Here is a 27,647-nt window from a genome sequence, read left to right as displayed (position 1 = left end):
TGCATTGTAGCTTACAAAGAAAAGGACATGTAGGTAGGAAATAACAAAGGAAACAACATGTATGTATCAATAGTGATTTATATTGTTTTCAGAAAGAAAAACTGTATTCATTCTCAAGAGCCAAAGACACTGCCTCAGGACTCACGCACTGGCTGGGGAGTCTTGTGTCCTCAGAGCTGCATCAGGAATAGAAAGCGTATTTCTCCTGGGATGAGTCTTGCCTGGTGGATACAAATCCAGAGACCAGATAAAACCAGCGTGGATAAAAGTACTTGGACAGTGGGTAGCTGGCCCTGGAAGGGAACAGTGCGGTGACAGGAACCTGCAAAGGGTTGGTGTCAATGGCTGGGGGAGCGCCTCCCCGAGCGCCTGCACGTCCACGGTGCCAGGACCTCAGGCGGCCTTTACGTCCTCATGATGGCCTGGACGAAGGAGTACGGAGCACTTGAAGTTCCCAGCAACTGGAAATTCAATTGCTTTGTGAATACCAAAACAGGAAAAAGAGTGGAGAGGTTGAAGAAGTCAGAAAGCTGGAGAGACAGAGATATTCAGGTGGTCAGAGGCAGCCTGGCATGTCTAGAGAGTGATTCTTCAAAAGCCATTTAATTAGAGAGAAACTTGGAAAGCAGGCATGTGGAGAAAGGGCTGGGGAGATGATACACCCCTGAGCCTCATGCTGGATGAGATGCTCAGCTGCCTACCTGGAGGCACCAGGACAGAGCAGAGGACCCACATGTGCTCTGGAAGGGCCTGCATAGATCCAGGGCAAGAGGATGAATCTGACCTTGCTCAGCAGAGGGACTCACATGCCAATTCACGTACAACATGAGCCCTTGACATGGGTCCCCGGGGGTTCTCCTGCCTGTGAGGTCAGGTGGCTGAGCCCCATGGGCCTTCCCATGGTGGTGTGGCTTGACTAAGGGTGACCTTCAAAACAGCCTGCCCTCTCAGCAGGGCTCTTTGTGCTGAAACCCAACTTTCAGAGCTGAAACATTCCCTGGAAGCACACACTACTTGCAGCTCAGCCATTTCAGATCCGGGGAAAAACCTGCAGAACATGTTACCTGGAAGTTTTCATTTGCAATGTGCTAATTGCCCTCATTATTATGGTTTCTGGAGGCACCTCATATCCTTATTACAAAGCTGCAATCATGTAAGGGTGAGATGTGGCTTGCTGCTCCCTACAGTTGCCTGCATCCTTAGCTGAGTGCAGGTCTCTTCAGCTTGTGTCGTAGGAGGAAGGTCTGGTGAGCTGCTAGCAGGCTCTCAGGCAGTCTTTGTATTTGTTTACTAATTTTGTTGCTTCCATGTTACTTTCCAATTTATTTTATCTCCCTCTGTATGTTTTCTAATAAATTACCCATCCCAGGGCTTGGTAAAATGCCCTGTGTTCATGCTATCGCAGGCCTAAGCTCTGCTCTACAGGCTGGTGCTTGTTGCCAGTCCCACTGGCCTCACGAGAGGAAACCAGGAAACCCTGGAGGGACAGTGTGGTGTTGGCCAGCTTTGTGTTGAGTGCCAACCTCAAACCCTCCTGCCCCTGTTCTGATCCCCCAGAGATGACTATGCAATCAAGCATCTTGCTAGTGCTTCATTACAACAGTGGTGCACATGAACTATTAAATACCCAAATCAAAGAGAAACTTTGCATCCCTTCCACCCCTGCAACCGGGGGCTTTACTTTTGCCCTACTGTCCTCTCCCTTACTCCTGTTCACTGTACGATGCCTCTCCCCTAACCAGGCCTCCTTTAAGCACGTGAGGACACCCTTGAATTCAGATGTCTTTCTCCTGTTGTGCACCAAGTGCGAGGGGACTTTGTTTGGCCTCCCTGTTGTGCCCCTTGGTTTAGGTGCAGACCAATGCTGTGCTGTTTGATCAGTCAGTGCTTTTCCTATTAAACTTCATTTCAGTGCGTAGGAAAGCAACTGAAATGCAGCTGTTTTGACAGCTGCCTCTCTGAGCCTTTTCATAATAGGGCATCCAAAGGCATGCCTTCATAACTTCGGATAACTCCAATGCACTGAGGAGCCAGAGAGCAGGAGTCGCCCTCAAATCCCTGCCGAGAGGAAATAATGAATGTGGAGAAGCTAATGCAGAGCTCTCTGCAGGCCTTGTCACGCTGCCAGCAGTCCTGGCCTGCCTCGGCACTGACAGATGCCTCAAAAATGCTTCTTCCACTGAAAAGTGCATGTACCCTCCTTGCATTTTGCCAGTTACAGTGACATCCTTCTAAGAGAGATGTCCATAGAGCTGAAAAACACATCAGAATGGCTTGAAGCTCTATAGGAAACTAGTTATGACCCCACTCAGCTCCTATGGGAGTCGAACACACGTTTTGCTGCTGATCTCTGCAGGAGCAGGACCAGCCCCGCTGACAGGGCATCTGCATGGAGCCCTGTGTTTGCAGCTGCAGAAGGGCTACCCCACGGAGAGGCCAGCGTCTGTGCTTCAAAGCATCCTTGCGCACGGCAACAGTTAACACGAAGGAGGCTAACTGGGTCCCCACAGGGCAGCTCCTTCTCTCCGTTTGTGTTGTTGTGCTGTGGGTATCTGGTGCGTGGTCCTCACTGCAGATCCTCTGAGAAGAACCATATCACCAGAAATCACCCCTTGGTGCTTTCACCAAGGCCCCTTCCTTGCCAGCTCCTCAAAGTTTTTCCTCTTTCCCTAGGAAGGCTCAAGGCCAGGGAACTGCAGACACGGGGGCCAATCCTGCCTGCTGCAGAGCATCCTCCAGGTCATCCGAAGTCAGCAGGAGCTGAAAGCACTGGACATTTAACAGGAGAAGTGAAGGGGAGAGAATTTCTTATTTCTCTTATTACAACCTCTGCAGAGACTGCTGAAATGTACTTGCCTGTTGCTTTGTTGGTAGCTGCCTGAGCTGTTAATGTCACGGAGCTCAATGTGAAGGGCTTGTTTCCTTCAGGATCGGACAGCCTGCCTTTCTCGCCTTGGAGATAAAAAGAAAGCAGGGAGGAGTGGTGCAGACAGAGCTCCTGGAGAGCTACTTCTAAGTGTGTTTGTGCTTTAATTACAGCCTTGCCAATACTTGGGAGTTGTCAGTGATTTGAATTAAGCTGTCTTTCTCCTAGGCTTCTAATTCACAAGAATACTCTGAAACGCAGCGGTAGCACGGCTGTCTGCTGCCCCTTTCTGGTGATGGGAGAGGGCGACACTCACACGCTCCCTTTTGTTTCTGGAATAGAGGTGGCCCATCCCAGGCACCTTGGGCTGTGTATTTTACATGAACAAAGATGCCCGAGAGATGAGGTCACTCTTGCCATCCCTGCAGAAGCAATCTGACCGAGCAGTCACCGTGGGCGTGCGCTAGTCTCAGCCCAGTTATCGGTCACATTGGCTGGTATTTACTGGGCCCTAGTGATGGATCCTGGTCCCGCAGCAGGAGCCTGCGGGGCTGGACGGAGCGGTGCTGGGGCCAAGCACTGCCCGGCCGTTCCCCCATTGCGCGACTCGTGGGCAGATCGCAGCCTGCGGCTCTGGGGAGAGGCTGCCTGGGCCTGCGCCTGGGCCTGCGCCTGGGCCTGCGCCTGGGCCTGCGCCTGGGCCTGCGCCTGGGCCTGCGGGGTCCAGCGCCAGCCGCAACGAGGGGCGCCCCCGTGTCACCAGGCGCGGGGGGTTCTGCCAACAACAACGGATTTCTGTGGAGCAGGGAGTGCGCGTGCTTACACCAGTGCAACACCGGTGCCGGGCTCTGACCGCGTTTTTAAAGACGGATTTTCAGAGGCCTTTGGGGAAAAGGCACCAAAGGGCCGCGCCAGGGGAGGGCGGCAGCGCCGAGCCCAGCCGGGCTGGACTCCGCCCGCCAGCGCGGCCCCTGGGGCACGGCCCGAGGGGCTCCCCGGGGCGGCGGACAGGCTCCCCGGGGCCCCCGAGCTTCCCGCCCAGCCCCGCTCCCCGCGGCCCTGCCCTGCCCGGCCCGGCCCGGCAGCCTCAGCGCCCCGCTCTCCCCCGCCCCGGCAACGCGCCCCACAGCGCATGCGCGGGCGCCGCGGCGCGGCCCGCTCTGCGCAGCCGCAATGAAGCCGCGCGTGCACCCAGCGCCCTCTCTCACCGCGCACGCGCCGGGGCGCGCGCGCGCTGCTCCACGCATGCGGCGTCCCGGCTCGGGCGGCGCATGCGCGCCGAGGCGCCCCTGACGCAAGGCCGCTGCAATCGCCCTGCGTTTTATCCTGTCCGACCTTGAGTGCGCGGCTGCACGCAGGACCCGGGCTGCCCGGCGCCGCGCCGGCGCGCAGCGGGCCTCCTAGACACCCGCGCTTCCCCCAGTCCGCGCCGCCCGCGCCGGAGGAGCTCCCTCGAGTGCTCGGGAGGGCGGCGCGCAGCCGCGCCGTGCCCTTCGCCTCCGAGCGGAGCCCCGAAGGCGCGCGCGGGGATCAGGCGACCGCCGGGGCAGCCCGCGCCGGGGGTCCTGCGGCGCGGGCGCCCCCCCCGCCGCGGCCCACGTGGGTGGAGGATTCCAGAAGAGCCGCGGCGCCGCGCGCACCCTCGTCCCCCGGCCGCCCGCTCCGCCGCCGCCCGCCATGCTCAGCGCCAGCCGCGCCGCCACGCGCCTCCCCCACCTGCTGCCGCGCGGCGGGCCCGGCCCCGCCGCCCCCGGTCTCGCGCAGGTGCGGCGGCGCCGCCGCGGGCCCGGCGCCCGCGGCCCTGAGGGCGGGGGCGGGCGCCGAGGGCCGGGGATGGTGGGGGAGGGGGGCGCCGAGGGCCGGGGGGGCGAAGCGGGGCGCGGGCGGCCGCTCGGAGGCCCGGCCCGGGCGGCGTCGGGCCTTGCCCGCTCTCCGGGGCCGCCGAGCACGGGGCCGAGCGCCCCGCGGGGGGGGGGGGGGGGGGGGGGGAGCTCGAGGCCTTTTTGGGATCTCCCGGCTGCAGACACCAAGGTTCCCCCAGGAGCCGCGTGGTCGGCCCCGAGCGCGGTGAAGGGCGCGGCGGCGGCCTGGTGGGTGGGCTGGGACGGGGCGCCGGAGGCGGCGTTTCCCTGCGCTTGGCCCTCTTCCCGAGGGAGAAAACAGCAAGATTGCTCGGGGCTTTGTTTTGCGTGGGGTTTTTTTGTGTGTGTTATTTTGCGTTTTGTTTGGTGGTTTGTTTTTTGTCTTTGTTTTTTCGTGTAAAAATAATAGATATCAAGTTGGAAAAGTCTGATGGAGAAATTTTATAAACGGGCACGGACGCCAAAGCCTACAGCTGCTCGTGCTGGTCCTGCTGCTGGCTGTCTTGTGTTCTGAGCAGCTCCTGCTTGAGGTGCAGGACTGGCCTGCTCTAACCAGGCTGTTGCACCCTTGCCCACTCATGGAGTAGAGACAGGCCAAGCGTCTTGAAGGATTACCAAAATACTCATGTTTTGATATGGTCTTATCTGTATTAAGATATTTTGTTAAAAACTTGTTTTCAGAACAAAAAATATATATATATTTAGAGCTTTCTGAGTTACTGACTTGCACATGCAAAGTTGTGGCCAGTGCAAAATTTTATGAGTTACTGCAAAAGTCCGACTGCAGCTTCTTCAAGAGATGTAGTTGGTCATTTGTTGCTGACAGTGCGTAAAGCTTCAAGGAATGGAGTTAATGTTTATCTGCTGCTGTTCATTGCATGCTGAAGGTTCAGGTTAACTTACTGAAATATCTTTTGCCAGCTAAATCGGTAGCATGTTCACAGACTGTTTTGCATGAGCAAATTTGCTGAGCTCTGGTGATACAGATCAGTTGTATCCCCAACAAATGAGGGCAGTAATTGCTTTGTGACCATATGGCAAATTGAAATTTTATTAAATTCTTGTTTAGTTTTAAATTAAGATTTAAAAACTACAGTGTCATCGTAGAACCATTTTACTTTGTAAGCGGTGTACCTCTAAAAGTTATGGGTTGAAGGTAATTTAATGTTGGAAACTAGAACTTCATTAGACCATCTTTATTTTATAGACATTCTGGAATGGCCTCAGTCAAAATGTTCTCAGAACAGCATCAAGCAGAAAATATGCGTAAGTCTTTCCTTGTTTTCTCATGTCTTGTGGTTTGATATTATCTTTACTGTCACCCTCATGCCAAAGCTGATTATTGGGGACAAAGATGGAGAAACAAAACAAAAACAGCAAATTGGACTTGCTGTTTTCTATTCCATGAGCAATTAAGAAGTTTGGTAACAAGTTTTCTATTCGGAACTGTTTTTAAAGGCAAAATTCCGGTAAGTACAGAGTGCTTACAAAGTCTCAATGAGCCAATTAGTTACAACAATAAAATACCCATCTTTTTTTTTTTTCCTCATCTCAGCAGCTGCTGAAAAAGAGGTAAAACCAGAACCTATGAATGTCAGTTTTCTAAGGCTGTATCTTTATCTCTTTATTTGTGGGGGGGTTTTGGTTTGGGGTTTTTGTGGTTTTTTTTCCAGGAGAACATTAAGAATTGTTCTTCCCCCATACCCCCACCAGGAGCAGTCTCTACAAAATGTGTTTAGGGAATTCCCTGTTTGACACAAAAGAAATAGGTGCAGCAAATTGTTGTAAGCTGACAGTTATTCCTCTCCATCACCGCATGTCATGAGATCAGGGTGATCAGCTGCTCCATTTCACTGCACGTAAACTAATTTCAAACAGCTCATCTATTTGACTTGCCTTTTTTTCTTGTTACAAGATACTGAGGAAAGGGTAGCAGTTAGTTGTGTAACTGGAATGTTTTGTAGCTTATGTTGTTATGACTAGGGGCACAAAAACATGGGGAATCTGTGTGTGTTAGGAAAACTGCCCAGGTTCTAGTTACCACAGAGAAAGTGAGCAGCTGCTCATTTTCAGGATCACTGCTTTATGGTGTCTGAACCAAGGCTCACTATCTTAAAGTGAGGGACTTGGTATCTTGGGGAGTGTGAGAAGATGATATCCTGGTAAGGAAGAGGGCCCTGCTCTGGCGTCGGTATGCTTTCTTCATCCCAGAGTGTGATTTTTATTTATCAGGCAAAACTATGCCTCTGACTTCTCTCTAGCCTTAAAAGGGTGAATATACACTTCCTAGAAGAAAGAAAGGATTCAAACTTGGCTTATGGAAGAATCACTACCGCTTTTCAGAATTCATTTATTGATCTGCAGGATCAAAAAAATGGTTAACTGTGGCTCTGCCTCAGAGAGACTTGCATGGATTTAGCCAGTTCTTACTGTTTTACTTATCTTCATGTTAAGCATTGCTTAAAAACAAACCAATACAATCTTTTCTTAAAATTTTCACTCCAGGTGGTTGTTTTCAAACACAAGTTTGAGTATGAACATCAGAGCTAACCAAAAACAAGTCCAGGAAACCTCATGTGAGGAGGGACAGAATTAGTTACTAGTTCAATTCATGCTTATGTCAAAATCTTAAGGGTTGTTGAGAATACATACTGTAAAGGTTATTCTGGTGAAAAATAATGTTTCATGTATTTAGAGTAACAAGTGGAGATTTAGCTATAAATGATCTGATTAAATACAGAGACACTTAGTACAAGGTTGGTTTCCAGTGTAAGGTGTTCTCTGGCTTTGACTCCTATGCTCAGGATAAAATATGGATTTGCTTCTGGTGGAAAAATTACTTTATCCTGTCTTCAGGATAGGAAGCTTTCTTGCGATCTAATTAGTTGTCATCTTCTTGTCATCTTCCTTTAGCAGTAATCTTATCTTCTGTGTAATATACTTTACAGCTCAGAAGCAATCAAAGGTGCCGTTATTGGAATTGATTTGGGTACAACAAACTCCTGTGTGGCAGTTATGGAAGGAAAACAAGCTAAAGTAAGTCAAAAGTAAATACCAGTTTGCAGTAACTGTACTAGAGGTTGAATGTCTGAGTTAGTGTTTTCAAAGGCAACGTTTCTTGATGCCATCCTCTTACGGATTTGCATAGGTGCTGGAAAACTCTGAAGGTGCCAGGACAACGCCTTCGGTTGTTGCGTTTACGGCCGATGGTGAACGCTTGGTCGGAATGCCAGCGAAGCGGCAGGCGGTAACTAACCCACACAACACCTTCTATGCTACCAAGCGTCTCATCGGGCGGCGCTTTGATGACCCTGAAGTGAAGAAGGATATGTAAGTGAGAGTGGAAAACAATTCCCCCTCCAGCAGAAAACATAAAAAAAATACTATGCTGCATAGCATGACTTAAACACTTCTTAAATGTAAGATGGGCAGTGAAGTAGTTGAACCTTCCTGACTCAAGGGGTCACTGCTAATATACTGAAGGCTACTTTGTATTTTGTTACAGTAGTTGCTGATGGGTTTTGAGGTTTTCAGGGTTGAAGTAGGATAGTAGGCTTTTTGCCCCACAGCCTTGCTGATGCTGTGCAGAACAGTCAGCATGTACCAAAAGACTTCTGTTGCTGTTGAGTGTCTGTACAATCAATGCTGTACAATCATACCTAAGGTTTATGATTAAATAATTGTAGTTGAATAAGGGGGAAAAGAAGTACATTGGCACTTCAGAGGCTCCCCCGATCTGAGGCTGTCATTGGAAAGTTCAGTATTCTTTGTCAAAAACCTGTGTGTGGTGTTCTGCTGATATTAATTGTAAGGGCTTTGTGCTGTGTGTGGTGCTATTGATACAGAAATTAGCTATGGAATTCTCTTTGTTTTTTAGTAAGAATGTTCCATTTAAAATAGTCCGTGCCTCCAATGGTGACGCCTGGGTAGAAGCTCATGGGAAACTGTATTCTCCAAGCCAGATTGGTGCCTTTGTACTAATGAAGATGAAGGAAACAGCAGGTTGGTACAGCTTGGTCTTTGCCATGTTTGAACACAGACGTGATGTTGGTACTGGGCACTGGTAAATGGATGTGCTGTAGCTGTAAAAAAACACCTTTTGGTTCTGAAAACCTTGTGTAGCAGGCCCCGCTGTGGGGCAGACTGTGGAGGAGTACAGTAATGGGCTGCTACGTAGTCCCAAGGAGAATCAGTCTTCCTGCCTCAAACTGGGGTCTTTGGCAAGATGTTAGTGCTTTATTTAAAGCATATTCTTACCAAAATTGACTACCATTTTGAGATAGCTGAATTACCTGCCTGGCGAATGGGCTTTGCCTACTTTATAATAAAGTCTCTATCATGAGTTACAAGAAGGTATGTTGTATTGAACTGGAGATCCCCTCCCCCCCCCCTTTCAATTCTTAATACAGTTTCTGGGGGAACTGAGTGCAATACATAGGCAAAAATACATAGAGTAGCTGTCTTCTGCAGTCTGGTTTGGAAAGCACTTGTGCATTCAATATTAAGTATTTGGAGGACAAGACAGTGTTGTTAGTGAAGATTCACCAACAATATTTCAGCGTTAGATCCAGGGCACTTGCTGAAGTTCCACCCAAGAGTGAAATAAGAGTATGTGGTGTGTGAGGCATCTAGATGTGATGATTGCGGCTTATTTCCGAACTGAGGATGGTGCTCCTTTGCCTTGAGCAGAAGGTTGCTTCCTCTAGGTCAGTTGGCTTTTGCCCTGGATGCTACCTGAATTTGTCTGTGGAATGAACTGGCTTTCCAAGCAAAACAAAATAATGCAGCGAGTAAGGTCTGTGCAGGGTTAGTGCGTAGACATAAATCCTGTTGGCGTGTTGCCTCCGCATCATGTGCGTTCTTATTTTTTAACAGGTCTGAATCTGCATTTGATAACATCCTGCCCTCTTTCAGGAGAATAAGGTTCTTGCATTAAATTAGGCTGTAATATGTCTTTCTGACATACTACGTTTAATGTTTCCACCTCTTACTTCCAAACGTATAGTCTATGTGCAATATTTGTGCTGTATAAATGTTACCTACAGCAGACTGTATAAAGAGGACCAAAATGAATAAGTTGTAAGTGGGTTGCGTGTTGAATGCTCCAGAGAAACACAGAAAATTTCAGTCTTGCACCCCAAAAAGGCAAGTTAAGTTCAGATAAATTCCTACTCACTGGCTCCATCTGGTTACTGATCAAGCACAAAGGTGCTTTGCTGTGCTCTCTGAGGTCTACAGACTGTTCCAGGTTACGTGAATAAGACAAGTTTCAGCTTTGGTGCAGCTCCCTCTGCATCTTCCCAGAAAGCAGCAGGGTTTTGAGCAGCAGGCTTCTCTTCTGTTCTTAGTTCAGAAAAAAGATTTCAAACTAAGTGGTAATTTGGTTGGCATTTTTAATTATGACGATAATGTGTTTTGTCTGTTTGTTCCCCCCCCCCGCCCCCTTCCAGAAAACTACCTGGGACATTCAGCGAAGAATGCAGTGATCACAGTCCCTGCTTACTTCAATGATTCTCAAAGACAGGTATTCACCAAGCTGTGAGGGGATTTTGTCTGGCTTTTAAGCTGTGTTTAGTTTCTCTCAATTGTCAACAATTTTTTCTTCAGGCTACAAAAGATGCTGGGCAGATTGCTGGCTTGAACGTTTTGAGGGTGATTAATGAACCAACAGCTGCTGCACTTGCCTATGGTCTGGACAAATCTGAAGACAAAGTGTAAGTGCTTGTTCATAATACTTACTGCTAAATAAGCATGCTGTAATTTGTTTTGTAAATGCATCTTCTGGTGTTTTGGGGTTTTTTTCTTTGTTTTGAGAAATCCTCAAGCTTAATTACCGAAGCTGAGTGTCAATTTAATTATATTACCTGTTGGTAGCAGTGACAAGTGTGGCTGAGGACAGCTGGCTGTTGGCATTGGTGCTTAAGGGTGCCGTAGGAGTTATGTTCAGGTTTGGTGCCAGGGTCCATAGCTTGCCTGTCCTCTCCAGGTGGCATTCTACCTTCTGCCCCTATCAGAGGTGGTTATATAAATGCACGGAGTTTTTCGACACAGACTTTGTATTTCTGATGTAGGTTATAGTGCTGTGAAAGCCTCATGCCTTGCAAAGCATTTTTCAGAGTGGTTCCAGGGTCCCTGCACTTGTCATTAGATGTGCGTGTCTCTTTTTTGAAGAAGGAACTACCAAACCCTGTGTGCAGGAGCCTTCTCCGAAGTAATTTGCAGGGTTACATGCTATCATAGTGCAGCAGGCCTTGCAGAGAAGACTTCCACATGGATTCGGTGTGCCCAAGGAATGGGTACACGATGTAACCTGATTATTGTTGTCTTTAAAGAAGGTTTTTAACTGACTCTGTGGATGACACCAAGGCGAATTCTGCACACCTCACCTCCTGGACAGAATACTTTTGAGCCACACAACTTTGTCTAGAAGGTAATGTTTTTCTGCCTCTGTTCTTGTAGTATTGCGGTCTACGACTTGGGTGGTGGCACTTTTGATATTTCCATTTTGGAAATCCAGAAAGGAGTCTTTGAGGTGAAGTCCACCAATGGCGACACCTTTTTAGGTGGAGAAGACTTTGACCAGGCTTTGCTACAGCATATTGTTAAAGACTTCAAGAGAGAGGTAAGGTGTCTCATCAGAATTCAACCTGTGTTTAAACTTGGTTTTACTTCTGTGGAAGGAATTATTTTTAAATAAATTATTAGGACTTAGGTCATCATCTGTGGCATACCTGACATTTAAAAGTAGGGTATTAAAGACATGTGGTTAGCCTGGCTTCCAGTTCTTACATTTATTTTCTTGAGGCAGAATATTCCTCTCCTGGAAAACAGATGGAATAGCAGGACTTCTGCTTTTTCCCTCTAGTGTAGAAAACTATCCTATACATGATCTACTTATTGTTATAAATCCATGGGTAAACTGCATATGTCATTACAGATTCATATAGTACAGTATAGGGTTGCCCACAGGAAACTGCAATGTAATTCCTACTCCATTGCTAATCAGTCTTGTTTTTATATTCTATGATACAGCAGCTTTTCCAGGCTTTAATCAGTAACTTGCTATGTAATCATTTTCAGAGCAGTGAGGGCTAGCAGATTTTTTTTTTGAAATGCTAAATACATTTGCCAGAGGTGAGAGAGATCAGCAGAAAAAGTGCACATATTGGGCTATATTTCTGCAAACATTCTTACAGTAAAGGATGATAGAAAGGTGAATTCCAATGAAGAAAAGCACTCCGTGACTGCGGTGGGAAAGCTAACAGTCTGTTAACCCATATTTGCTTTGTTGCTTAGACGGGTGTTGACCTGACTAAAGACAACATGGCTCTTCAAAGGGTGAGAGAAGCATCAGAGAAAGCAAAGTGTGAGCTTTCTTCATCTGTGCAGGTAAGTGGCTGGATTCAAAGCCGTCCAGTAAAACATTTTGATGCAATACTCAGTGTATTATAATTGTTTCCAAAAACTATATAAAGTTGCTGCTTTTCTCTTTTGGTGGCAGAAGAAACTTCAGTGTAACCAAATGACCTCAGTTTAACGGAAGATCTTTTAGCAGGATGGTCTGTCACTGTCTGGGAGAGCAATTAGTTGTTTGAAGCTTAGAATGATAGCAGAGGCTGGGTTTTTTGCTTCTGTTCTGACACCAGAAGATGTTTTCTTATCTTGCAGGGAATGTGACCTTGTTCACAACTTACTGTGTGTTTCAGAACTGTGATGGGCATTAGGGAATTTAGCTGCAGTCAGGTACTGCTGCATTTGTGGAAGCCCTTGTGGTTTTGTTCTAGCAGTTCCAAAATCTTGTAGTGTTATTCGTGTACCACAAATTATTGTGCAGCTAAATTTGTACCACTGAAACAGCTAATGTGTCCAAGAAGAAATAATTTTTGCAGAGAATCTTTCCTTATTTGTCTATGGAAAGGCTGCCTAGACAATGGGCAGTTTATACCACTTTTTCTTCACCAGCTTCATATAGTAATGCGTTTAAGCATGTCCTTTATTCACTACTCAGTAAGGAGTTGGAGAAGCAGCAAGTTGGGGGGTGTGATAGCCTTGCTGAAATGAAATTAAGGTCAATTATATAGTAATTGAAATGGGGACTCTGCCAATTTCTAGGTTTTGAATAAACTTTTTTTTTTGATGGTGTCTTTTTCTTGGCCAATGGGGAACTCATAGGAAGGAGTTTAGGCCAGTCACAATGGATGCGTAGTTCTGCCAAAGACATAGCAGGCTCTCTTTTACTAGCTCAAGAGCTGGCGAATACAGTCTGTTCATACCAGGGAAAACTGGGTTCCTTAACTCTTTAGCAGTGAAGGCAACTGCTTGCTTTTGGCCCAATTCTTTCTAAATAGCATGGTCAAAAATATTAGGAAGGGAATGCATTGGTCTAGCCAGTAACATGCGTTCAGGTCGTGTTTTGCAAACTTAATCTCTAGAGCTTAAAGTATTAATGTTTAAAATTGCTGTGATTTGTAGTATCTTTTGATGTCAGCATGACTCAGCATCTGAACAAGATGGTTGATGGTTTTAGTCTGTGCTTTGCTATAAAAATCCAGCATGTGAATTTATGAGATCTTGCACAAATAGCCAAGAAAAATGGGGATTATCGTCCCTGGTACTGATGAATTTAGCTGTTTGCAATTTATAAGTTGTTTGCATTTAAAGAAACAGTTGTGAGTTATTTCCTTGAAGTAGGTTGTCTTATATGAAATGTTAGACGTCATTTGGCAGACTTTCTGTATTTTAATGGGCTTTCTTCTGTGCCCTGCTAGAGGGAGGGAATGAAGGTTGTAAATTCTAGTATTTCATTAATTCTAATATTTCAATGATAAAAATTACATACTAGTGCTTCCAAGCACTAGTGCAAAGATGGTTTAATCTCAATTTGTTTATAGTAACATTAGCAGATGATGAGTATAAGACAACATTGCATAAGCTGTGAAGAGCACTATTTCTTAACGATAAAAGACCTCAAAGTAACACAGAATATTAGAATTTGTACTTAATAGTTGTAGCCATGAGACTTTTTTAACCAAATATCTCCTATCTCATCTGAAATATAAAATACAAAAATGTTTCTCATGCCACTTACAGACTGGGGTCTGGGGTAAACAGTAATGCAGAAATTTCAAGACAGGCACAACAGAACCTGTGGCTTGATCTAAAACCTGCATGTAGCTGCCTTGTTTTCCGGTTCCTGTTCTTGACACCTTGTCCACTTCTGTGCTGCAGACTGATATCAACTTGCCGTACCTTACTATGGATGCCTCCGGACCAAAGCATTTGAACATGAAGCTGAGTCGCTCGCAGTTTGAGGGCATTGTAGCTGATCTGATCAGGCGGACAGTAGCGCCATGCCAGAAAGCCATGCAGGATGCTGAAGTCAGCAAGAGTGACATTGGTGAAGTCATCCTAGTCGGTGGTATGACCAGAATGCCAAAGGTATGATGTTTCCCTGTTAGGGACAAAGCTGGCACTGATATCCAGGACGTACTTTTAAGGGTGTTCTGTAAAAGAAAAGTTAGGAGTCTGGTAACTGCGGTTCCAGCAGGTAAAGGCCCCCAGGGGTAGATCACATGTGCCAAGTGGTGACATGAAAGCAGTAGCAAGGGACTCTCATCCTGCCTGGGCTCAACTTGGATTTGGGGGCCACAGCTGAGTTGCACCTTACCAGGACAAGTGGGAGTTATCAGGAGTGAAAAGTTGAGTTGAATTTTTCTGCTGTGGACAGAACATAAGCAGTGTTGTTGAGATATACAAGGTTTTTTATTTTTTCCTCTTTTTGTGGAATTAAGTGTGTGGTAGAGGTACATTTCCAATGGCAGTAACCTGTTGGGAATCTTTGCCTTCCGGTGGCTTGCTTTCTCTGTGTAGAGCACCTGTAGCTTGACCATTGTAGCCGACTGTGCAAGCTGTGAAGAAACTGCACAAGCAGAACGGTTCTGTTAGCTGCCGCTTTGCTTGTGCGCGTTTGGCTACCTGTTTGCAGTTGCGTTGTCAAGCATATTTAACTAGCTGTTCTGAGCGCTCGTTACCTAAGTACTTGGCCCTTGTGTTCTGCAGCGATAAGCACCAACAGGTGACTTAAAAGCTTGCTGTGCTGACGTGCACAGTCTTGCAGATTAGGAGCTGTCTGTGGTCGTTTACTGTTCTTGTTCGCAGCAATGCAGACTGCTGTTTAGCTCCCCTGAGGTCCACGCTGAGCATGTAGGTACACTACCCCCTTCAAGGGTACAGCTTTTTTTTTCGTGTAGGAATCACTAAAATGTTGTTCCGTAGGATCTGTCAGGCTTCGACCATTTGTTTGCTGTTACCATTTGTGATTTACACAAATCAGGATTGTGCGCATTTTGGACAGTAGCTGGAGGTCATATTGGTGTGTACAGATGGTCATCCAGGCAGGGGAACCAGGGCAACAAGATAAACAAAAGCTGCTACTCTGGCCAAAACTCAAGTGGGGTAACTGTGCTGCACCTCCCTGAAGTCCCTGCTGTTCCAGCTGGATAAAAGAAAAATGGTGTGGTTAACTATGTATAAAGGGACAAAACTGCCTCTTGAAAGTTTAGGAAGCCCTTCCTGAAGTATTACATGTCTCTTGGGGGCAGAAGACAGTACTTAAAAATAGGAGGGGGGAGGAGGGAATCAATGTTTAACCCCCAGCACCTGTGGCTTTGAGGTTACATAATGCTTTCCTGAGTGCTGTGGTGGGAGCTCTGGCTCAGCTGGACCCCGTGGTGGGTGTCCATGTGGTGCAAAGGGCCTTCTCTCGCGTCTGCTGTCCTGCTCGGAGGGAGCTTGCGTTCTTTGGAATGTCACATGGGCAGCGCTCCAGGAAACATAAAGTGGGTGGTTAGAAGTAATGTTTCTTTTGTGCTTTAAAATATGCCTCCAGAGGGGAAGACTTGCACTTAATTATATGCTCATGGTGTCTGCCTCTGGAACGAACACTCCCTGCAGATGTCTCTTGGCTTAAGTGCAAAGGAGTTGGACGTTTGCTTCCAGCACATAGTTTCCCAGGCACACTGTGCTCACCTGTGCGGATGTTTGCCTGAGCAGGGCTTGACTGGTGCAGGCAGGAGGGAGGCTGTGAGCAGGAGCAAGTCCCACATGCTCCTCTTGTGAAGGAGGAGGGGACTAGAGAGCTGTGGCTGTATTGCAGATACCTAATTGCGTTCCCATCTGGATGCTTCAGCAGTAAATCTGTAGCAATCATGAGCACATCATTCTGAAAGGGCAGAACAGTGAAAAAGCCAGTAACAGAGCTCAAACTGTCTGCTGACATAGCAGATCTACCTCCCTGGTGGAATAGCCCATTAAATAAAGAGTTTGAAAATGAAGAGTTTGCCCTTCATACAGCTTCATTTTCTTTTTATTGCACCCAAACAAGATGAACTGTCCTTCTGCTCTGGCTTTTTTGACCTTCCCCTGTGCTCTGCCTCCGCAGTTGTACTGTCCTTGACAGCTGTGTTCTGCCCAGTGTTGGCTTGCGCAAATTCCAGGGAAGCAATGCTTGACTCCTGCTTGATAAGCATGGAGTGATCCCTTTTTAAAATGGCTGGGCTGTGTGAAAGGGCCAGTGTAGGTGGGTCCTCAGGTTGACTTGCAGCTGGCAAACTTAATTGCAAGAAAGTCTACAGAGAAGGGGTTAGCTTGACTAAAATGAGTGCATTTAACGGGGCATGTGGAAGATGGGGGCTTGGAACACTCACATACCTGCAGCTTAGTCTTTCTGTCATGCCACAGGGTTACACGGCTGCAGGAGTGTAAAGGAGGAGCTTTGAAAGGGACTGAGCGGGGTGGGATACCCGAGCTGAGGGTTTCTCCTGGTACAGGCCTCTAGCCAAGGCTGCTGGCGTGATACGGCTGCAGCGCTGGGTGGTAACGCTTCGCTCGGCGTACAAGCTGTGCTTTCTCCCCATTCAGGTGCAGCAGACTGTACAGGATTTGTTTGGCCGCGCTCCTAGCAAAGCGGTTAATCCTGATGAAGCCGTTGCCATTGGTGCGGCTATTCAAGGCGGTGTGTTGGCTGGTGATGTTACTGATGTGCTGCTGCTGGATGTAACCCCGCTCTCCTTGGGGATTGAGACACTGGGAGGCGTCTTCACAAAGCTCATCAACAGGAATACTACCATTCCAACTAAGAAGAGCCAGGTACATGCTGACTCTAGCTGGATGGGTGGGTGTTCTGTGGTGTCCTCAAACTGCCATTGCATGCTACGCAAAGCATCCTAATAGATTATCCTGTCTCCTTCTCAGCTGGCGGAGCTGAAGTGGAAGGAGAAAAAGCTTAGAAATTGGGATTTAGTCAGTCACTGAGTATCTCTGTTAATTATTAGCCTACCCCAGGAGGAGGATAAGTTGAGTTAACATGTACCAAGATATCCTGACCAGGCCAAAAACATTGTGGGAGTGCAGTGTGCGTGCCATGATGTAACTGTCAACACATCATTCTGAAGAGGAATTGTGTGGAGACCTTCTGTAACTGAGCACCACACCCAGCTGAGAGTACCTTTCTTAGTCCATGTGCCTAGGAAGGATTTCTCCCCCTGCCTCTGCTTTTTCCAGATATTTTCATGTGTTGTAGGGCCCTAGCAGACTTGGGTGTGATCCTTTCTCTCACTTTCTGTTGGCTGGGTCTACTAGTGTGTGCTCTTATTGATAACGCTTGCTTGCTCTGGGGTGTGAGGTTCAGGCAAGAGCTGTACTGTTTGGGGAGGAAACGCTCTGGTACTGTGGCTGCTTGCCCCTGGAGCCTGCTGCTAGCACGGCATTACCAGTGTTAGTGCGCTCAAACGCATGCAGGACAAGATGCCAATAAACTAGGCTGTTGCTAGTTTTGCTGCCTTGGTATTTTGTTAGAGCTTTTTAAAGAACAAGGACATGATAAGCATTTAGTGATTCTTCATGCCTTCAACTTATCTTTTCTTTATGCCTTTCCTTGTTGTTTAATCGGCTTGTAACTGCACCAGTTCATGTGTTCCAATTTACTAGCTATTCAGTAACTTTTTGTTTGTTTTCTACAGGTGTTTTCTACAGCTGCTGATGGGCAGACTCAAGTGGAGATTAAAGTATGCCAGGGGGAGAGAGAGATGGCTAGTGACAACAAACTTCTTGGCCAGTTCACGTTGGTATGTTGGCTCTCAGTATTCATGACCTTAGACTTGACCTTCTTTGAAAAGTTCAGAGCCTTCTCAGTTTCAGTTGACTCCTTCCCTTGAAGGCAGTTTGGGTTTTTTTTTTTGTTAATTTGTTTTTACAGAAGACACTTGATCCTTTTTGTAGTACAAAAGTAGCCTCCAAAGGTAGAATTCCATTCTGGGACAGCCTTTCAGTGGCACGGGAAGAACACCTAGTCTTTAAGATGGAGCTTCAAGTTTTTGAGCAGGATTACATGGTGTGGTGGCTGCTGTAGCTTTCGGACTAGGTGCAGTCACCTAGAAGGGCCCTCTCCAGTTCTGGGTGCAAAGAGTAAAGAGCTCTGTAGTACCAGGCCTGTGCAGTGGATAACCTGAATGCTGACCTGTCCTCTGGTCACTGTCATCGGGTGATGGATCTTGTTGCAGAGGCTAGAGCTGAGTCAGCAGGGTTCGTGTTACGTGCAGTCCCTAGGGTGGCCTGTTTCTAGCCCGGCACCACTTTTTTACAAGTACTTGTGGAACTGCCCTGCTTATTGGAGAACGACTGTGTTGCAAGGATGCTTGGGTGCAGTATGTGGCATCTGCAGTTCAGTATGGCTGACTAACCAGCTCCCTACGCACAGTTTTATTCCAGTATTGGTAACTGTAATCTGCCTGAAAGTTGCTGATTTCATCCTGTCTGATAGAGATCATTCTGGAGTGAGTTATGTTGAAAATGGATTTCCTGTCTCTCTGCTTGAAATTTCACAAGCTGGGGTCAGCAAAGTTTGGCATTGTTAACTGTCTGTCCAACCTTGCTGGTGCTAGGAAAAGCCCTCCAAAAGGGAAGGGATTTGCCTTCCTTTTGTAATTAAAGAAAGGCAGATTGCCTGTCACCATCTTAATACAGTAGCCTCAGAGGTACTGTGCTTGAAGTCTACTCATCTCCAGAGCAGATAAGAAAATGGAGCTTGCTGTCATGCCCCAAAGGGTGCACGAACAAGAGTGGCTTGTTCACTGTTAAAGCAGCAGCTATGTCATCTCCAGAGCAAATGTGTGGCCGCCTCCTGTGGTGTCTGTGCAGTTGTCCTTCCTTCTGGGTGGAAATCTGCATCCTGTTAAATCTGTCAAAGTATTGCTAATTCGCCCCATGATGCTGGCAGGCATTTAAATGGTTCGGCTCTGAGGCTTAGTTCATAGTTGAGTTAGCTGGCAGATCACCAAGATAATACGCCCAGCACGGGAGGCTCCTACCCTGCGCTCATGTCTGTGTGGGAGCTAATGGCTAAGCGCTTCTCCTTTCCAGGTTGGCATTCCTCCAGCGCCACGTGGAGTGCCCCAGATCGAGGTCACGTTTGACATTGATGCTAATGGTATCGTTCACGTTTCGGCAAAGGATAAAGGCACTGGACGTGAACAGCAAAGTAAGTGCAAGTGCCCTGGGATGCTATAGAGGGGAAAAAGGGAAAGGTATGGAGCAGCAAAGGTGGCTGCCATAGGCACTGGGCACTGAGGGTAACACTAGGTGACTCAAATAGTGACAGAGTGCTGCTGCCCTGGGGATGCTCAGACCAGCAGTGAGGGCTGCAGCATGTTATTTGGGATGAAGGTGGGGCAAGCAATGAGTTATCAGGAAGGCACAGATAGATAGTCATGTTGGCTTAAGTGTCGCCACTGGGAAGGAGAGCAAGGGAGGTGTAAAGAGGAGTTACTGCAGAATGAAATGGGGAAGGGAAGAAGTGACAACTGGCCTGTAGCTTCATTTTAAGGAAGTAAAGCCACCCTGTTAAATGCATAGCACTTTGTCAGGATGCTAACAAAGAGGGGAACAGAGATACCCATTACCATCAGTGAATGCTCTCTGCTCCCCCATTAGATGGGGTGCAATCTTCATGTAGAACCTCTACTTACACCATGGTCAAGGAAGTCCTCCCTGGCAGGGTTTTGACAGGTTTCAAGTCAGATTGCCCTGTATGAGTCTTTTCTTGGTCTTGCCCTCTGCTGTCACCACTGTAGCCCCATTTCAGCAAAGTGCAGTTGTTCCTTGGGGCTTCCTGTACGTGTCATCTGTCCTCCAGTCCCCAGAGAGGCAGTTGGGTGTGCAGGTTGGCCCTCTCTCTGACGGCTTGCGGGTATGTTCACGGAGCAGCGCTCCTGCTGCCTGTAGGAATGTCCTGTGTCACTGAAGAACTCGGGGCAGTGACACAGGGCATCCCTGCTCACCCTAAGGGCGCAGACATCGCAGTTTAGGAGACTAGGAATCCTGCGTCTTGTACGAGTTCCCCATGCTGGTTTCCGTGCTGTCCTCCTTGGTATACTCTTCCTCTGGGAATGCCCTGTGCTAAGGCACTAATAGATTGCTGTCTGTTGAAAGCCACCTGTGTGGAGGTGCCAGCTGTTAGGGGTAGAACTGAATTAGGAAGACTCCTGTTGAATGCAAGGCATGTCAGGTACAGCTGATCAGACAAGCTTCATGCTAAGACTCTGCTTTATTTCCAACTATTTTTGTTGCAAAGATCTCAAAATTCAAGTGTCTGCTGCAGATATTTTGAATAACCACCTCATTCATTTTCATTTAGCCTCAAAACATCTCTAAATATCAGGAGGCTTGGGGACTTGAAGCTGTCAGTATGTTTTGCTCTGTAGTGCAGTGAAATGTTAGACTTACTCTTCTGGGGTAGTTAATGATGTGGTTGTTTTTCCAAAGCCCTATTGCGGGCTCAGATACTGTGAACTAGCAGAAAATTAATTTGAAGCATTTGTAGATTCCCCTGATTAAAAAAAAAAAAATCTCTTTTGTGCCTCTAACTGGAAAGTATCTATACTGCCCTTTAGCTGTTTCTTGGAGGAAACCACATGAGCAGTCAAAGGCATGCTTCAGTTAAGGAAAATACTGTTAACTGTGTATTGGCAACTTGAAGGTATATGTTGTTCTTAATCATGCAGCTTAGTTTTTGGCTTAAATTTGTTTCCAAGAACACACTACTTGTAACCTTGGTTTCCCTGTAGAGCCAAAAAGATTTACCACATGTGGAAAACTTCTAGCTCTGAGTAAATATCTCCTGATAAGAGGCAACCAGAATTTTTTAGCTGCCTGTTTATATGCAGACACACTCCTAATTATAAACTCCTAATTATAAAACTGAACTCCTCATCCTTCACCTGCATCCAAAGCACACCTGTGTTTAGGGTTTTGTACCATTTTGTACCAAATGTTGTATAGAAAACTTATTTCTAATAAGGATCTTAGTTTACCTTTATTCTGGACTTTGCAATATCCAAGATGTACTCTCTTTCCCAGTGAAAATTGTTTTACTGTAGAACTTAGCTTATTTCTAGACTATGCTTTTTGGCACAAATGGAGCAAAAAGGTGGGGGGGCGGGGGGAGAAGGAGGCGCTGTAGAATTGTGCCACTCTTACTTACTGCGGGGAGCGTGAGCAGCTGGGTGAGGAACGTTCTCTTATCCTGCTTCCAGCCTGGGCTGCTTTCCAACAGCGAAAGGAAACTCCGTGCCCTGGTAAAATGATTCCTCCTATTGCTTTACCTGCCAGAACGCCCCTTTGGTTTGGGGGCCCCGTGTTCGCGTTGGCTTTCCAGGAGGAGTAGCTGAGGAGCAGTCAAAGTGACTCACCGACCAGAGGACAGGAAGTGTCTGTGGGGTGAGCTGGGGAGCTCGTAGATCTAAGGTGTCAGGCTTTTATCTTGCAAGCTGCTTCGCTGCCTCTTCAAAGCCTGGCTGCCTTTGTACTGCCCACAGGGTCTTCACAGACGCAGAGTCGCTGAGGCAGGCTGCTGCTGTTGAGAGGGTTTGGGAAATAATCTTTTTTCCTCAAAGATGAGAGCACGTTCTTTATTAATGCTCCTTCTCTAATGCAGTTGTTATCCAGTCTTCTGGTGGCCTTAGCAAAGATGAAATTGAGAACATGGTGAAGAATGCAGAGAAATATGCAGAGGAGGACAGACGAAGAAAGGTAATGCGACTGTTGCGGTATCTGCCAGCTGCTAATGTATCTGCTGGTAGCTGCCACTGTGCATTATTAACTGTGCCCAGCTTGAAGGAGCTGTTGGTCCTGGTCTGCACGCTCCCGAGTTGGTTGTTTGTGCACATCTGCTTTTTTCTTTATATCCAGTTTACACTTAGAAATTGCCTCATGTGCAGGAAGGTGCATGCATATACTTCTGCTTCTTGGGCTTGGGTTGGGTAACCGGCCTTCTGTGATTAGTATGTTAACTCCTTCCTGAGGAATTACTGGGACATGGAGACAGCAGTAAGCAAACTCACCTGTCCGTTATGCGTGACAAACAGCTTTCCAAATCTATTTGTTTTTTTGTCATCAGTGCTCTTCACTGTCCTGCCTGTTATCTTGGCTGTTTATCTGAAGCTAGCCTACTACAGTGAGGTTCTCACATTGGTGGTGTTCCCTTTAAATGGAGGCACTACAGGGGATATTTAAACAATGTTCTCTGAGTTTATTTTAAAGCTTAATCTATAGGACCTACCAAGCAAAGCTGCACCTCAGCATGCTTCCTTTGTAAGTGGGAAGTTGCTTTCTGTCGTCTTAAAAATATCACTCTCTGGCATCTTGAATGCTGTATCTCACTGAGCATAGTATTTGCCTTCAGTGCAGGTGAAGCTATCAGGAGGTACTTGAAAGCCTCACTGACTTTGTTGGAAAGGACTGACACTTCCCACAGCTGAGTGACTGAACCTGTGATATTCGTAGGGTTAATGATTGGAACTAATTGGTTTAATGAGGGTAGTACTAATGAATTGCACTACTAAATATAGAGCATTGATTTTCAGCAGACACAGTGAAGACCTATTCTGGGATATGGCACCAGCCTGTGTTTAGTGATTGCTGAAATTGGTGCATTGAGTTTATCTGCTTTGTGTTCTTCTAGTCTGTATAAACATGCTTGGGGTGTTCAGGCAGCACTGTGAATCTGACCCTCAGCGAAAGGATTGGAAAAGGGGAGAATGCATAGAATAAATACCTGTAAAACAACATCTCCATGCCTCAAAAGCTCTAAAGCCACAAAGCATTGGATTATTAGCACTTGCAAGTTAGATGCAGAATATACAAAGACCTTGGTTTGAAAGTCCCACTGTTTAAGCAGCTGCATCATTTCCAGGGAGTGTAGGTGGTGCCATAGTACTTGTGAAGAGGCTGCACTGAAAACTTCTTCCTGTTGCCTTGCTTTAACTTTGTGCCTTTGATCACTTAACTAGTATTATTTCTTTCCTGTTCTAATCCTGAAATGAGATTCCTCTCTGTCCAATGAGCTATCACATGATTAGGTTGCTTTCTTAATTAACATTTCTGTCTTTTTACTTGACATGCGTAACTGCACCTGTCAAAATCCCCTCATGGCACCTTTCTGATCATGGTTTTATCACTATGGATGTATCATGAATGCATAAATGGAATTATCACTGTACTAGACTCAGCATTCTGCTGTGAACTGTTCATCCCACAAACAGTGAAGGCATAGTATAGAAACCAAACTGTTTCTCATCAACTTCCCTCCATAAGCGGTTGGTCTCCTGAGAATATTATCACACCCTTGTTCATGTAGACTGTCCTTTCAGATGGAGAGGGCTGGGTGCCCCAGAGGCTGTTTCTGGTGAAAGAGTTCATGTTGGCACTTGGATTGAATTATTGTGTCTCGGCAGAACTAGCACTTTCTGCACTTAAAGCATACTACCCTCCATCCCCTGTTTGATTCTTTGCAGTAGTAACTCAAATGTATTAACTAGCACAATGGTTCTCCCCCTGCCACTGCTGAGATGTTACAAGCACTTGTAGTAAGAGGGTATCAGAAAACCCAGCGTTTTGTTGACTCTAACGCCCGTGTTGCAGAGGAAGCCTAATAGTGAATAGTGTTTTTGAAAAGCTGTGTGGCTTTTCCAAGGAGCAGAGCAGAGAGCTGTGCTGTTTCTGCAGCTGCTGGCTTTTCTGGTGTGTTGCATGCTGTGCTTCTGCTTCCAGGGAAGTGAGTTTTGCTGGGAGTGAAGGTGTGTGAGGACTGACTTGCTTAGCCTGCCTCTTTGGGCTTTCCAGCAGCAGAATGCATCTAGAAATGCTTCGCTTGCATCTCCTCTCCCCCTTGCCATTAAGAGGGACCCTGGGTGGGACCTATAATGGAGCTGGGCAGTTTGGGGAAAGAAATGTCAGTTGTTTATACATACACAACTGGTAGTGCCAGTGATGTATGGAGTAAGCCCTTATGACCTGTCTTCCCCAGGAACGTGTGGAAGCTGTAAACATGGCTGAAGGCATCATCCATGATACAGAATCTAAGATGGAGGAGTTCAAGGATCAGCTGCCAGCAGATGAGGTAGGTAGTTCGGGATCACTTAACGATAAAGGAGGTAAGATTCCTTGTGTATCTCTGCTTTAATGGTGGTTTTGTGCAAGAGTTCATTCTTAACTCGTAGCTGGCTCGCTCTGTTCTGTGTAAAGACGGCACAGCCGTTGACTTCTCTGGTTTTTGCACTTGAGTGGAATGAACATGGTTTGTGGGAGGTTGTAAGGACACTTATGAGGACATGGCTTGGATAATAGCAAATATCCTGTTTCAAAGTATGAGTTCAGTGTCAGTGAAGATCTAAGCGGCTGTGAAGTTGTTGATGAAAGGCTGCTGCATGAATTATGTCCTTGACTTGGCCTTGCAGTGGTTTGATAAGAACTGCGCTGTGGCCTGTATGAGGGGGGAATTTTGCTCAAAAGCTAAGGGATTATAAACGGTGCCTGCCAGTGTGTGAGCAGAGGGACAAAGGCAAAGCTGCTGCGCAGTCCTGGCAGTCTCAGAACAGCGCGAGTGTAACACCCAAGAACTTGGAAGGAACAAAAGTTGTTGTACCCGCTTGACTCACATTTTTTTTTTGTCTTTGGAGTGAAGTGGATATTTAGTGTCAAAAGAGTGCTTTTAATACTGCTCGAAGTGACAATTTAATTTCTGCATTATGAATTTCAAAAGCCAAGTTTAAAACAGATTTTGCAATCCTCAAGTTAGCAACTCTTGGAAACAGAATAAAAAGGCTCCTGGGGCTCTGTGAGGTGTCAGAGGGAACTAGGTTGTAGTTTATGGGTAAGTAGCCTCTGATCAGTTTAAATAATTGGGGGGGGGGGGGCAGTGTTCAGCTCAGCTCCTCTTTAAGATAAATGTTGGTTCACTGTGTGTTTGGAACTGTGATCACTGGAGTTTTCTCTCCCAGGAACACAGAGCAAAGCCTGTATCTCTGGTCCCTGCAGGGGCTGTTCCCTCTGTTTTGGGGAATACCGAGGGCATGTGTGTAGCACGGCTTGGAAGAAGCTCTGTGCAGTCTGGGTGGGGATGGGAGCCTGGCATACAAGGCCTCAGTCGCCTTGCCCATCCTGTGGGTCGGAACAAGGAGAACGCTGTGCCCACATCTTGACTGCAGACACTGCTGAGCAAGCGCTGCCAGCACAGCTGTCCCCCAGTAACCTTGCTTCTCCAGGCCTGCCTCTCCAGCAGCGTGCCAGTCTGACGGAGAAATGCCAGACTGTGTGGAGGGTTTGACAGATGGCTACAGGGGCTGGGATGAGACCGTATTGCTTTTGTTTGCCTTCCTGCTCCTCCTACGTGCAACAAAGGGATTAAACAGGGTGGTGAATAGCGTACTCGTTGGCTTTCTGACAGTGCCTTAAATTTAGATGAAAACCGGCTTTCTTTTTCCCCCTACGCTGGCTCCCGGGGTGACTGACTCACTGGTGAGGTGTGCCAGGGAGAGCAGCTCTCATCCTTGGCGCGCTGCTCCGTCTCCGCAGTGCATTCTAGCCTTGGCGCCTCTGCTGACACTGCAAACAAGGGGACCAATTAATGCCAACTGTGGTGCGTTTAGTGAAGTGGACATGTGCCCACTGGGAACTGGACATGATTCTAGTCCCTGCAGACTTTATGGCTTAATTTGAGACTTAACTTCATTGCTTTGGGGAAAAAATGGCAACTTTGTGGCCAGTAGGTGAGTGAAATGACAGAAATGCTACTTTCAGTGAACAGAGTGCGGCATTGCATCATGTTTGTTTCTAACTTATTTGCAGTGCAACAAATTGAAGGAAGAAATTGCTAAAATGAGGGAACTTCTGGCTCGTAAAGATACTGAAACAGGAGAAAACATCAGGCAGGCAGCAACCAGCCTGCAGCAGGCTTCCCTGAAACTCTTTGAAATGGCATACAAGAAGGTAGGTTCAATCCTTTGTATTTTATAGTGCTTGGATGGAGGGGGAAGTCAGGCCACCAAACGTTTAGGCAAGAGCTGTGCTGGAGGTAGCACTCGGTCTCAGTGCAGCTCCCTCTAAGTAACGCTTGCTGTTGCAGCAGCTGTAGAAGGGCATTGCTGATGGCCTCAGATCTTTGCCATCCTTCTGTAGGTAGCCTGCCTTACCGGCAGCATGTTACATTCCTGTCGAGAGTGTTGTGGGGAAAACCACTGGACACTGTTATTAAAGAAGCATCAAGAACTGTGGATAAGGGTTTCTTCTGTGTATGTAAGGTGCCTAGAGAAGTAATGTAATGTCTAAGCTGTTCTAAAGGTGATTGTATAACAGGCTTCTTGTTCAGCCTGTCTAAAATTACAGGAAATAAGGCCATGAGGAGTTTCTTGTCCCTCTTCCCAGCAAGAGGCCTACCCATTTAAGCCCTTCTTGGCAGATGTGTGCTTAACCTCTCTAGGGAGAAGTCTCTTACGACAGAAATGTCACATGCTGCTCAGGTGACCTTGTTGGTAAGCTCTCCTCACTGTTGAAAATTTTTTCCTGATGTCAGACTGAAATGTTCAGTGCTGCAATGTAAGCCTGTTATGTCCACTGGAAAAGGGTAGATAGGAAGATAATTTCCTTCCTCTTAGTAGCAGTCATGCAGAGATGAAGATCACTTCCATTCTCCAGTGGACAATTACACTTTTCACTGAAGAAGGGTTTCTTCAATTTGGAACTAACCTAAGCAGCTAGTTGGAAATAAATATGTCTGGGAAGCATGTTACTATTGCAACTAATAAGCCAAATCTTTCACAGATGGCCTCAGAACGAGAGGGTTCTGGAAGTCCAGGAGATCAGAAGGAAGAGAAGCAATAAGAAGTCTCTGTCTTGCCTAGACTGGAGTATGAAGAGGAGGATGATCTTGATGCTTGGGAGAGAAGGGACCTTCCTGAGCAGAAATGGGCAGAATTCAGACTTACTGTGTTTTTGCAGTACTCTTATATATAAATTTCTTTAATGTATAAACTTAGTGATGTGTCTGCTAGATAAATTGTCACTTGATGAAAGTTAATTCATGCAAGACAGTTCTAAGTTTTTGGCCCTGTGGTATTCAACTGAGCCACCTGGGGGCTCGCTGATCACTTATTTCTGATATGACACAATGGTGTACTAAATTTAATGTCGGAGTTTGGAAACCATGTTATTGAATCTAAGGATGGAGATGGAAGTCCTGGAGAGGAGTAACAGCATTGTAGATCCTCCTTGTGGAGCTGAGTACTTGTGAACAGGTAATGGGTCGCAGGTACAGCAGTGACACGGCTGGCTATGTTACTAGAGAACATTCAGATCTGCAGCTAACTTAGTACCTTTGTTCTGAAGGAGATGGGTTACTTCAAATTTAGCTGTAACATTACTTCTTGCAAAAGAGGCTATGTGGAAGTTACCTACTTTGCTTGTCTGAGCCTTCTGCTCCATCCTGTGTCTGTTCTCTGCTTCTGGCAAAACAATTTCCTTGATAATAAAACTGTTATTGGATCCATTCTGGATTTTTTTAAAATAAAAACAAAAGTGTCCAACATGGA

General features: G+C 46.8%; 1 protein-coding gene and 1 non-coding gene across 2 annotated transcripts; both read left to right on the top strand.

The window, feature by feature from the left end:
* Window positions 1–4,519: 4,519 nt before the first annotated feature.
* Window positions 4,520–27,647, top strand: HSPA9 (heat shock protein family A (Hsp70) member 9). Its single transcript, XM_067305017.1, has 17 exons — window positions 4,520–4,630; window positions 5,936–5,994; window positions 7,677–7,764; window positions 7,877–8,058; window positions 8,606–8,730; window positions 10,179–10,252; window positions 10,336–10,442; window positions 11,188–11,350; window positions 12,025–12,117; window positions 13,957–14,166; window positions 16,648–16,875; window positions 17,748–17,852; window positions 19,147–19,264; window positions 21,719–21,813; window positions 24,089–24,181; window positions 25,909–26,049; window positions 26,881–27,647. Exons 1-17 carry the CDS (start codon window positions 4,544–4,546, stop codon window positions 26,938–26,940), a joined length of 2,028 nt encoding a protein of 675 aa, XP_067161118.1. The 5' UTR covers window positions 4,520–4,543; the 3' UTR covers window positions 26,941–27,647.
* LOC136993396 (small nucleolar RNA SNORD63) lies at window positions 17,145–17,215 on the top strand. Its single transcript, XR_010885665.1, has one exon. It is a non-coding gene; the product is annotated as a small nucleolar RNA SNORD63 (small nucleolar RNA).

The sequence above is a fragment of the Apteryx mantelli genome, chromosome 14, assembly GCF_036417845.1.
Source record: "Apteryx mantelli isolate bAptMan1 chromosome 14, bAptMan1.hap1, whole genome shotgun sequence".
Lineage (NCBI taxonomy): Eukaryota > Metazoa > Chordata > Aves > Apterygiformes > Apterygidae > Apteryx > Apteryx mantelli.
Note: the sequence above shows the minus strand (reverse complement) of the source record. Positions and strands in the feature narration are given on the sequence as shown.

Excerpts from the sequence above, each read along its gene's own strand:
- HSPA9 (XM_067305017.1), top strand. The coding sequence starts at position 4,544 with ATGCTCAGCGCCAGCCGCGCCGCCACGCGCCTCCCCCACCTGCTGCCG. Across the intron at positions 8,059-8,605 it reads CCTGAAGTGAAGAAGGATAT|TAAGAATGTTCCATTTAAAA; the intron begins GTAAGTGAGAGT and ends TTTGTTTTTTAG. Across the intron at positions 12,118-13,956 it reads AGCTTTCTTCATCTGTGCAG|ACTGATATCAACTTGCCGTA; the intron begins GTAAGTGGCTGG and ends TCTGTGCTGCAG.